This window comes from Pristis pectinata, chromosome 21 (genome assembly GCF_009764475.1).
Source record: "Pristis pectinata isolate sPriPec2 chromosome 21, sPriPec2.1.pri, whole genome shotgun sequence".
In the NCBI taxonomy this organism is placed as follows: domain Eukaryota; kingdom Metazoa; phylum Chordata; class Chondrichthyes; order Rhinopristiformes; family Pristidae; genus Pristis; species Pristis pectinata.
Genome location: NC_067425.1, coordinates 8,502,143 through 8,514,721, shown reverse-complemented (window position 1 = coordinate 8,514,721; position 12,579 = coordinate 8,502,143). Strand labels below are relative to the sequence as shown.

The 12,579-nt window shown below is 41.9% G+C and overlaps 1 protein-coding gene across 6 annotated transcripts in view; it reads left to right on the top strand.

Moving 5' to 3' along the window:
* nf1a (neurofibromin 1a) overlaps positions 1 to 9,997 on the top strand; it is a 261,284-nt gene extending 251,287 nt beyond the window's left edge. For all 6 annotated transcript variants that reach the window (XM_052035185.1, XM_052035188.1, XM_052035186.1 and 3 more), the window contains one exon: positions 8,537 to 9,997. In XM_052035185.1, the coding sequence (XP_051891145.1) occupies positions 8,537 to 8,679 (143 nt within the window). In that variant the 3' untranslated portion in view covers positions 8,680 to 9,997. The remainder of the gene's footprint in view (positions 1 to 8,536) is intronic.
* The last annotated feature ends 2,582 nt before the right edge of the window (positions 9,998 to 12,579 follow it).

Sequence of the window (12,579 nt, the reverse complement as noted above, 5' to 3'; positions counted from 1 at the left end):
GGTCACTGTGCACTGATGGGTGGGGTGGAGCCAAACCTTGATTGATCGTGCTGTGTCTTTCGACCAGGTGATGGGCAGTCCTTTCATCCAACCAGGTAGGGGCAGTGTTGTCACTTGACAGCCTCAACCCTCCACAATACACCCACGTAAACTGAGCTGCTTGAAAATTGACAGGTCAGGCAACATCAGTGAAGTTGGTGATGGAGAATGTGCAGTTCGAGGCAAACTGCCCACACTCACCGCTAATGTGACAAAAACTTTGCATTTACCTCCAGTGGTGCCTCCTCTGGGAACCTGATGAGGGAAATGACCCTGATCCTCTGGCAAGGCCAAAGATCACACAAAGATAGGTTGAGCCAGCTAGGGCTTTTCTCTTTGGAGAGAAGGAGGATGAGAGGTGACTTGATAGAGGTGTACAAGATGATAAGAGGCATAGATCGAGTGGACAGTCAGTCTTTTTCCCAGGGCGAAAATGGCTCACATGAGGGGGATTGGAGGAAGGTATAAGGGGGATCTCAGAGGCAAGTTTTTTTTTCCCCCACAGAGTGGTGGGTGCCTGGAACGCACTGCCGGCAGAGGTGGTGGAGGCAGATACATTGGGGACATTTAAGAGGCTCCTAGATAGCCATATGAATGATGGAGGGTTATGTGGGAGGGAAGGTTAGATAAATCTTGGAGCAGGATGAAATGTTGGCACAACATCATGAGCCGAAGGGCCTGTACTGTGCTGTAATGTTCCATCATGTGGTAGGCCCAGACCAAGCCCTGCCCACACCCCCGGCTAAACTGGCTGTCAGAGTTGTCAAAAGCAACAAAAGAAAATTAATATCAGTAAGAAAATAGTGCTGGAAAAATTAATGGCACTAAAAACTGATAACTCCCATGCCTAATAATTTACTTCCCATAGCATGAGAAGAGAGTCATCAGTGATTGCATTGATTATCATTTTCCAGAATTCTGCAGATCATGGAGTGGTTTCCATAGATTGGGGGTTGGCAGTTGTAACCCCACTAGTTAAAAAAGGGAGGTAAATAGAAAACAGGAAACTGCACACTAGTTAACCCAACATCAGTCATGGTGTAAATGTGAGGGTCTGTGATAGAGGATGAGCTCAGGGAATGCTTGGAAAATATCACCAGGATTAGACAAAGTCAGCGTGGGTGGATGAAAGGGATATCGTGTTTGTCAAACCTACGGGGGCATTTTGAAGATGTAACTGGTAGAACAGATAGAAAGGAACAGGTCGTTGTGTACTTGGATTTTTATGGGACTTTTAATAGAGTCCCACATAAAGTTGGTGCATAAAATTAATTGGCTGATATTGGGGCTACAGTATTGGCATGGATTGAAAATTATTGACAGATTGAAAACTCAGTGGATCTTTTTTGAGATGGCAGACAGTTGGGTATCGCAGGGAGCAGTGCTTGGGTCTCATATATTCATAATGCATTTCAATTATTTGAATGAGGGAACCAAATGTCATCTAATGAAGTTGGCTGACGACACCGAATGGTGGGATTGTGAATTGTGAGGAGAATGCAAGGAGGCGTAGAAGGTTACAAAAACCTGGCAGATGCAGTATAATGTAGATAAATGTGAAATTATCCACTTCAGTAGGAAAAACAGACAGAATATCGTCTGTGTGGTGTTAGACTGGGAAATGTTGACATTCAAAGAGACTTGGGTGCCCTTGTACACCGGTCACTGAAAGCAAGCATGCAGGTGAAGCAAACAGTTACGGTGACAGGTGGTACGCTGGCCTTCATAGCAAGATGATTTGAGTACAGGGGATGTTTTACTGCAATTATACAGGGGCTTGTTGAGACCACAGCTGGATTATTCCGTGCATTTTTTGTCTCCTCACCCAAGAAAGGATTAATTTGCCAACAAAGGTTTACCAGATGAATTCATGGTGAGAGGAGAGGAGGTTCACTAGATTTGACTTCACTTGAGTTTAGAGAAATGGGAGGGGATCTAATTGAAATTTTAAAAATTCTGACGGTGCTGGATAAATGGGAGGTGGGCAGGATGTTTCCCCTGGCTGGGATGTCTGGGACAAGGAATCACAGGCTCAGGTTACAGAGCAGGAGATGTAGGACTGAGATGAGGAGAAAGTTTTTACTCGGAGGTTTGGAGAACCTGTGGAATCCTGCCCCCCACAGAGGGCAGTAGAGACCAAGTCACTGAATATATTTAAGGAGGAGACTGGTAAAATTCTAAATGCAAAAGACACGAAGTGGTGTGGAGAGAGAGCAGGGATATGGCATTGGGATAGAGGATCAGCCTTGAGCTTATTAAATGGTGGAGTAGGTTTGAATGGCTGAATTGTCTATTCTTTTTTCAATGTTTCAGCTGTTCAGAAAAATATTTTTTCAAATTTAAATTTTACAATTAATAATTTGAAAAAATATAGAACTCTAAATACAAATTCAATAAATATTTAAATCTATGTGTAAACACCAACACTTGTTTGAGACCCTTGCAGTTTTCCTGCATTAAAATTGAGAACTTTTTGGTTGTTGGGAAGCTCCCTGCTGAACTGAGGAGTCTGGAACAACACTGCAGACATCTGCCAACAACTCCTCATGAATGTGCAGGAGACAGGTTGTTGCCAGGAGGACAAGTAACTCCTGACCTTCCCCTACAAAATGCAAATCACAGGTTCGAATTGTTGAGCCATTTTCTAACCACAGCTACAAATGTGGCTGAATATCAGCTGCACTTTGAATTGTTGTTGCCATTTTCCAATCATCTTTTTGCCTCAAATAGTTTTGTTCAACCAGCAGCTGCTTAATAGAAACCATATACATCTCATTTTAAGAAGAGAGTGTCTGGGTGGGTGGCGAGATGGCTTGAGCTTAAAATCAGCTCTAACAATCCATGTTACACCATCCATTTTACAATTACTCGCATATTATTTCACCAAATACAGGTACAAATTAAGGGAGTTTTGGTTTGTCACCTATCTTGTTTCCTCCTGGCATTTTTGCCTGGAAAATGGGTGCAAGATTAATGACCTATAATAATTATATGCAGTTTTAACTGTAAACGGCAGAGCATCAGAAGTCAAATCAACTTTTGGGGGTGGGGGGTTTTGGGAAGGTGAATTAAGCACATAGTGCACTTCAAGGATACAACCTCAAAAGAGATTTTCCAAAGTTTCAAAAGTCCCCAGGCCCTCTTCACATTTGGGATTGCAGAAAAATAAATAACGTGCAGCCCAGCACCAAGAGACTTGCATAAATTTGAGATAGGGTAGATAACCCCAAATGAAATTCAACACAAGTTAAGATAACACGGTGGCAGAGAAAGTATGCCACTTACTTATTGGATGGTAAGAGGCTTAATTGGGTGGTGGAGTAGAGATCTAGGAATAAGAAAACATGAGTTAATAAAATCATTAACACAAATTGATAAGTCCTTATGAAAACTGCAAACAATTTTGGTTTCATTTCAAAAGACAAAGAGTATAAAAGCGGGGAAGTAATGCGAATTTCATTGACACTGGGGTTCTGCGCTCTGCAGTAGGAAAATGATAACCAATGCACTGGAGTGGGTGTAGCAAAGATTTGCTCAGTGTCGTACTGTCAGAGAAAGTCCGAGCAGGAGAACCTAGAGCAAGGGGGTTTGGTTCCATAAACTCTGGCCATTCAGAGATAATGCCAGGGACCACTCCTTCACGCAGAATGGTGGCAATCTGGAACCTTCACTCCAAAGAAATAGCTGTTGAGACTGCAAGCAAAGTCAAAATATTGGTAATAAGAAATTTTTGATGATTTACAGGCAAGGAGCAGATGTGGTTACTTGGCGATAAACATGTGATCCGATTTGAATGGTCTGCTGTTATTCCAATGTTCCTGTGTAATTGGGAACTTGAAAGGGGCCTGTGAAATTTATAACTGGGCTTTGATCGCAGATGTGGAGAAAGTACTTCTGCTTGTCAGTGGTACAATTACAAGATTGTGTTCAACAAGCAAAGGATTTAGGATAAATTTCTTTGCAGTTGTAACAGCTGCAGTCAAGGGGGTGCTGTATTAAACATGAGAGAGACAACAGAATACAGGACAGGGTGAAAGGGGCAATTAAAATGGGCAAAATATGTGGGAATTAATCTTAGCAATTACAGCAGACACAATCTGAAATTTAAAAGAAAATACTGGAAGTACTTACCATGTTAGATAGAGGTTGTGGAGAAGCAGGGTTAATGTTTCATGTCAGTGATGTGAAGCATTCACTATGTTCCTTCCTCTTTAATTGCCTGCTTAGCTGAGTACTTCCAGCATTTTCTGTAAAGAAACATAAGAAATAGGAGCAAGAGAAGACCGTGTGGCCCTTGAGCCTATTCTGTCATTCAGTAAGATCCCAGCTAATCTTGGTCTCATTTTCCTGCCTGTCACCATAAATACTGACTCCCTGTAGACCAACAGCCTGTCTGTCTCAGCCTGAATATATTCAATGACTTCATCTCCACAACTTTCTGAGATGGAGGATTCCAAAGATTCATATCACTCTGAGAAAAGAAATTCCTCCCGATCTTTATCTTTAATAACTTGACTCCTTATTCTAAAACTATGCCCCTGAGTTCTAAACTCATCCATGAAGGGAAATCTAACTTGTCAAGTCCCCTTGGAGTCTTGTGGTTTTGAGTATAAACATTTGAAAGCTGCAAGCGGGCCAAGTAGCCATTTTCCTTCCTACCAATTCTTTACAGCTGTGGTCGCAACTGTACATTTGAAGTTGATAGGAACCGAAAAAGGAGAAATTCTTGTCTAAGTGCTCTGACGCTTCCCCAGCTGGTGGGGTCTCTGTCATGGGTGCACGGTCATTCTTTGCCATCCTCACCCTGACCGGTGGAATTGCACTGCCCTCCCTGACTCTTCAACTTGCTCTCGTTCTGCCGTCCCATCCTACAAGATCTTGCTTTCTGTTCCACACTTCCCAAATTTCACCCTCTTGACATGCTGTTGTTAATACGACCATAAGACAAAGGAGCAGAAGTCGGCCATTCGGCCCATCGAGTCTGCTCCACCATTCTATCATGAGCTGATCCATTCTCCCATTCAGCCCCACTCCCCCGCCCTCTCACCATAACCTTTGATGTCCTGGCTACTCAAATACCTATCAATCTCTGCCTTAAATACACCCAATGACTTTGCCTCCACAGCCGCCCGTGGCAACAAATTCCACAGGTTCACTACTCTCTGGCTAAAGAAATTTCTCCACATTTCTGTTCTGAATGGGCGCCCTTCAATCCTGAAGTCATGCCCTCTTGTACTAGACTCCCCTACCATGGGAAACAACTTTGCCGCATCTACTCTGTCCAGGCCTTTTAACATTCGGAATGTTTCTATGAGGTCCCCCACTCATTCTTCTGAACTCCAAGGAGTACAGCCCAAGAGCCATCAAATGTTCCTCATATGTTAACCCTCTCATTCCTGGAGTCATTCTAGTGAATCTTTTCTGAACCCTCTCCAATGTCAGCACATCCTTTCTTAAATAAGGAGCCCAAAACTGCACACAGTACTTCAAGTGAGGTCTTACCAATGCCTTATAGAGCCTCAACATCACATCCCTGCTCTTATATTCTATTGCTCCAGAAATGAATGTCAACATTGCATTCACCGCCTTCACCACTGACTTAACCTGGAGAGGTTTAAGGTGATTGTCCTGAACTTGAATGCAATCCCAATTACAAAAAACATGGGTGAACAAGAAGAGCCAGTAAAATCTGGGCTACCTGCCAATTCTAGATGAGTAGGAATATTAGTATTCTTGGCGTCATTTTAAGATTTTAGTAGCTCAGTGAAAAGAGGCTCCATCTGTTCTTGCTACTTAAAGCCAAGTCTTCACATTATCGGCCAGTTGTTTTGGGGGTGTATGTGAAACCAACGTTTAGTTACTGCAATAACTAAAACCAGTGTAGGAGGTCCACATGTCTACTTACTGACCTACACTTGCATGGCTGTGTGCGTGTATTAATAAATTATCTGGTGTGCAAAGATCTATTCTATCCCCACAAAACTGTTGTTTTCATACACTGCAGAGTTGTTCCAACTTTTTCTATTATGCCAGGAAAAAAAATGATAAATTTGATGGGAGATTTTGCAATTGCGTTCTGGTCATTAGCTTAGAAAAGTCAGCATTTCTCAATAAGGTCTGCAGTTGGAGAGCTCCTATTATCCTCTTGGCTAGATAAGGGAAAGATCAGCCATGCTTCTTCACTCCTAATCTGCTGAAAGGTTGTACTAGTGACCAGCGTCTGCCTTTGCTTCCCCCCACTGCAAACAGATTGCTTGCCACTTTTCATATCTACCTTCATATAGCATCAAGACAAGCTTGCCAATCCCACATTTACACCATGAAGTCAGGAGAATGTTGGCTTGGCATTGTGATTCATTCCTTCCACACCCAGTCTCAGTTTGTTCTTTTTGATAAACAGAGATCAAAGGTCTCTTCAGTTTTCCTTACAAAATTCAAGCTTCCAAACAAATCCAGTTGCCTGAGTAGCAAAATGGTCAGTGGTGTGGGAGGGATCAGACCAGCGCAAGCCATCGCCTTCCCAAAATGGTCAGTGGTGTGGGAGGGATCAGACCAGCGCAAGCCATCGCCTTCCCAAAATGGTCAGTGGTGTGGGAGGGATCAGACCAGCGCAAGCCATCGCCTTCCCAAAATGGTCAGTGGTGTGGGAGGGATCAGACCAGCGCAAGCCATCGCCTTCCCAAAATGGTCAGTGGTGTGGGAGGGATCAGACCAGCGCAAGCCATCGCCTTCCCAAAATGGTCAGTGGTGTGGGAGGCATCAGACCAGCGCAAGCCATCGCCTTCCCAAAATGGTCAGTGGTGTGGGAGGCATCAGACCAGCGCAAGCCATCGCCTTCCCAAAATGGTCAGTGGTGTGGGAGGGATCAGACCAGTGCAAGTCATCACCTTCCCAAGAACCACGAGGCTGAAAGTGGCAAAAAGCAAGTGCACTTGTAGCTAAGGGCTCTGAACGGCACAGCCATGAAGCTGTCGATTGTAACACCAACCCCACACGATTACTGGTGTTACTGGGATCCAGTTGCATTTTGAAGACCCAGTGGGTTTGTAAACAGACACTTTCATCAGGACAGGGCGTGGAGGTGGTTATGTGGCATTAAAATAAAGACATGATCTGGTTGAATGTTGCAGGGAGTTGAATAGCTTGTTCTTATTTCAAAGAGCCTGCACACTCGAGAACTTAAAAGAGGGCTGTGAAATTTATAGCTATAATATATAAATATTATATATAGCTGGAATATATATATATATATAGCTGGAATTTAATCCTGACAAGTGCAAGGTGACGCCTTTTGGGAAGTCAAATATGGTTAGGAAATGTACTCTAAATGATGGGGCACTAAGGAATGTTGATGGACAGAGAGGCCTTGGGGTGCAGGTCCATACTTCCCTGAAAGTGGCAACACAGGTCGAGAGGGTGGTGAAGAAGGCATATGGCATGCTTGCCTTCATAGGTCGCAGTATAAGAGTTGGAATGTTACATTGCAACTTTACTGCTTCACAAATCACTGGTTGAGCCATGCTTGGTGTAATGTGTGCAGTTCTGCTTGCTACACTATAGGAAGGATGAGATTGTGCTGGAGAGAGTGCAGAGCAAGTTCACCAGGATTGGAGGACTTCAGTTATGAGGAGAGATTGAATAAGCTGGGCTTTTTTCCTTGGAGCGAAAGGGACTGAGGGGTGACCTGACAGAAGTATTCAGGCAGTTCCTGGGTTACACCAGGGTTCCATTCCTGAGAACCATCCATCGTAAATCAGGAATGTCCATTTTCTATAGCTACCCATATTGTATTGTTCTACATACACTTAGTCTAATTCTTTCATTTCATTGAATAATCATCCTCATGCATAATTAAATTATTGGAATGTATTACTGTATCCAGTCATTCATGAATACCATCAAACATTTTATTATAATTATTATCAGCTTGGAAAATGCTTTAAAATGTATGGGAGAATTTGCGTAAAGTTGGATTTCCGTAAGTCAGGTGATTTGTAACCTGGGGAGCCGCTGTGTAAGATTTATGAGAGGCATGAATAGGGTACTTCTTTTACCCATGGTTAGGGTATCAAAAACAGGGTGGCGTAGGTTTAAGGCGAGAGATTGGAATTTTAAAGGGGATCTGAGGGGTAGGTTCTTTTACACCGAGAGAAGCTGATATCTGGAATGTGCTGCCGGAGGAGTTGATGGAATTGGATACAATTACTATGTTAAAGAGGCATTTGGACAGGCACTTAAACAGGCAGGGTATAGAAGGATATGGAGCTAGTGCAGGCAAATGGGATGGGCAGGAAAGGGTGGCATTGTGGGCCTCGGGGCTGTTTCTGTGCTGTGCAACTCTGTGACTCTAATACACTGTCGTCATAGATAATGTGTTCCGATAGGTTGTCTTATAGCTGCTGTCTTTGATGTTGTGCTGTGTTTTGGTCAGTGACACTTTTATCTGTAAAAATGTGTATTTTAAGGTGATTGACATTATACTGATGCGTTTTCATAGGAATTGATAAAGAGAACGTGGAACTCTCGCCAACATCGGGACACGCCAACAGCGGGCGAATCCGTCATGGGTCTGCAAGTCAAGTGCAGAAGCAACGCAGTGCCAGCAGCTTCAAGCGCCCCAGCATTAAGAAGATTGTGTGAAGTGTTTTGTGACTGACTCACCAGGCCTGGTCAGGCTTCGGCCAAGTGGGCCCTTCCCCTCCCCCAGAAAAAAGACATTCTCTTCCTGTCACATCAGACGTGCTCAGTCCAACTAACAGGCAAAGGTTGCTCTGCGACCACATACTCACCTTTTTTCTCTTTCGCACCGCCAGTATTTTCTGCAGTTTCTATACAAATGTTCTTGTTCACAGAACACAGTGTTGCAAAAAGAGAATTCTTTTTAGTTCTGTCACCTTTACTTTAGTTGGGGGAGGGGGGAAAAAGGCACTGAAATTCGTATCAACACTGTAATAGCTGTCAAAATATGGAAGCCATTAATTGCAGAAGGGAAGGTTCTAACTTATTTGCCTTCTACACGATGATGAAAAGTGCTTAATGTATGTTTACTGTTCACTTTTCAGCGATCAATAGAAGTGGCTTAATGGGTAGCAATTAATCATGTCTGTTGGTGATTTTTGCTTTGAGGGTACCCTGTGTTTAGAGAAAGAAACCTTTTAAGCTGTAGGTACAGTAATCAAACACCATGTTTAAAGCACATTTAACACACAGAAGTTAGGTCCATTGCAGCAATCATAGAAAATGTACATATCCAATACATTTATTTTACTGATTCCGCAAATAGCGAAGACTTTGTCTTTCTTTTTATATTTGTTTACAGTCCTGGAAAAACTATGAATTAAAATATGATATGCAAGAACTTTGCCAAAATAGGTAATTATTACAACAAAAAAAACCTTAGTATTAAATTTGTGGTATTCAGCAAACGTGACTCCTTTAGGGACAATTGTGTAGATGCCGTTATGTCTCAAAAAATGAAACGGCGCCAATATCTCGTGCATTTAACAAAATATTTTGGTGTGATTTCAAGACGATACTGTTCAGTTGAATGCGGATCAACTTGGAACAGGTGACCTGAGACTAACATGAGTGTCTTGGATTTAGTTTCTCAGTCACACACCCACACCCCACAAACTTTCACATGCGCACACAATTTAAAACTCAAAGGTGTTTCTCTCAGTCAATGTTATGCAACAGACCTTACTGCAAGAAGTCACTGCTAGTGTTGGCCACAGATTTTTTTTTAAACTGCAGTATGTTCATCTGTAAATAGTTTTTGTGTAAAATTGAGAAAGGTATATTTACTACACTGTAAATACATGTGATGATATATTGTATTATTTTGCTTTTTGTAAAGCAGTTAGTTGCTGTACATGTATAACATATGAAATTTGATTATTCCAGTGTCAGTAATGTTAACTTCTCTCTTCCCTTCCGTTGCATTTTATGTCATTAAAAGAGTCAAAAAGAAAACAAGGTCTAATGTTACTTAAAAGTCTTGTTGGGGGAAAATATCCCATCACTAGCTATTATAAAAAAAAACTTTGATTCAGTTTATGATGCAATTTAACTAACTTTGCTTCTGGATTGAGGACTCTCCTTTCTGGTATGTGTTTCCCTCAGTAATCCATTTCCTTCTGTAATCTGTTAGCTTTTGTTTTGAAGGTCCTGATTATTACTAAAGTATTCAGGAAACTCATCAGATTTTCTTTCTGAATCTCCTCAGAAAACTTGGAACTGATAGATGATAAAAGATCGCAATCCAGTTCCCCTTTTGTCACCCTGGTAGTAACGATAAGAGTCACTTCTTAGACTGCAATGGACACACACTTGAAGGAAAATGAAGTGGTGGTGAATTTTTGGGTGCCACTCTGAACCACTGAAGTATGAGATTACTTGTGAAAGAAATGTAATCTTTTGGTAGTTCAAATGTAAAGTTACATATTTCTTTTCGTGGGCTTCACATTGGGTGCTGGCAATTTATCTGTCTTTAGCCTTGTTAGTTTTTCCAATACCTTATCTCTTCTGATAGTGATTTTCACAAATTCTTTCATGCTGGTTGAAACTATCCCATCTGTTTTATTTGTGATATTTGCAGTGACCTCTCATGATCAATTTTTTTCTCTCATTAGCTTTGGCTCTTTTGATGCTGATTCCTGAAAAATTCTCAGCTTTCTGATCTTCCATTAATTTGTAAGCTCTAGATTTTAATTTTATATTTTGTTAACCAGATGGTTCATCTTTCTTATCAAGTTCCTCTTTTGAATCAAAATAAATTTCTGGTGAGCACTATGAAATATCTGCCACTGTTCATCGACTGATCTTTCCTTTAGCCAATGTTCCCAATCTGCTCTGGACAACTCCTTCATACCTTTTTGCTCTGATTTGAATTGAGGGAGCTGGTTTTTGGACCTGTGATGTTTCCACACAAACTGACTCCAGAATTCTGCCATGCTGTGACCATGACTTCTCAAACAATCCTTAACTGCAAGATCTCTTATTAATCCTGCCTCATTACACATTACCATATCTAAAATAACTGGTTTCTGGGTAGGTTCTGCAACGTATTTCTCTTGGAAACAATTCCTAATGCACACCACAAATTCTCCCGTGGTAGCCTTGCCAGTGCGAATAATCCAATTAATATGCAGATTAAAATTAGCCATGGTAAGTGCAATTCCCTTCTTGTATGCCTTTGATACTTCCTCATTTGTGTTTTGTCCTATTGAGTGGCGTTGGGGGGACTTCAGTTTATTCTCACCCATGTTTTTTTCCCCTGCTATTACACCCAAAACAATTCACAAGACGACCCACCGCACAGATACCTTCCTGGAAGATCAACACTACCCCACCTCCTTTTCCTCTTTTGCCCTATTCTTTTGAGACATCGAATGACCTGAAATGCTGAGTTCTCTTTCCTGGTCATCCTACAACCACGTCTCTGTAATGTTTATTAGATCAAACTCCATTTGTGCCATCGACCTCTATCTTGTTACAAATACTTTTCTTGATTTTTACCTCGGATTCACTTCCTGCTGCACCAATTCGCTTACATTTTCTGCCCTTTTCTGTTGCACTTTAATTTTCATTCACCCCGTCATTACTCTGTGCCCCTGCTCCCTCATTTTTTGATTTATTAATTTGCCTGTCCAATCAATAAATGCACACTGAAGTCCCGGGGTCACTGTTATCTCCTTAACTGGAGCAACGTACATTCTTGTGTTGCAAAGAGTACAGCTTGAGAATCATGAGTCCCCCGAGGTGAGCTTAATTAAAATAAACAAAGACACTGAAGAGTTGATGTACAGCAAGAATGACTGGCATTGTCTTCAGTCTCAATGTTTCTGGTGGGTTAAGTTTTATTAGGCTGTTTTGGAATCCAGGAGCACGTTGCAGAAGTTTTACAGATTCGTGTTCTCTGATATTTGCACTTTAATGTTCTGAAACCAGTGTACTTAAAATCTTCATGCAAACTTTTCTGGTTTGTTTTTTGCAAAACTTGTGTTAAAATCATTGATTGGGCTCAGCTCAAGCCCTGTACTTGTGCCCTTTATTTGTCAGTGGACTGAATATTACATTTTATGCCAAGTCTAATCTTGGTTTAACTGCAGAGCTCACGGGCTTGTTATTTTTAGATATCACATTGTTTTTAAATGGGGGCACAAATTAAATAGTTGCCATTAGTGTTTACTTGGGAAGCCAGTGCTCCATGGATGATGAAAGAGGTACAAAATAAGATGAAGAAAAAGGGTGCCACACACAGTCCCTCAACCGCACACACGTTTATAGGGTTGTATCAGTAAACCAAATGCATCAGTGCAGTGCACTTTGCAGATGGCACGCACTGCAGCCATGATGTAATGGAGCAAACGCTTAGACTGGTGAACTCGGTGCCAATCAAGAGAGGTGCTGTGATCTGAGTGATGATGAGTTGCTTGAGCATCCAATACTGCATTCATCCAGGGAAGTGGAGAGTATTCCGTCACACTCCTGTCTTGTGGATGGTGGAAAGGCTTTGGAGTGGCAGGAAGTGTTTCACTT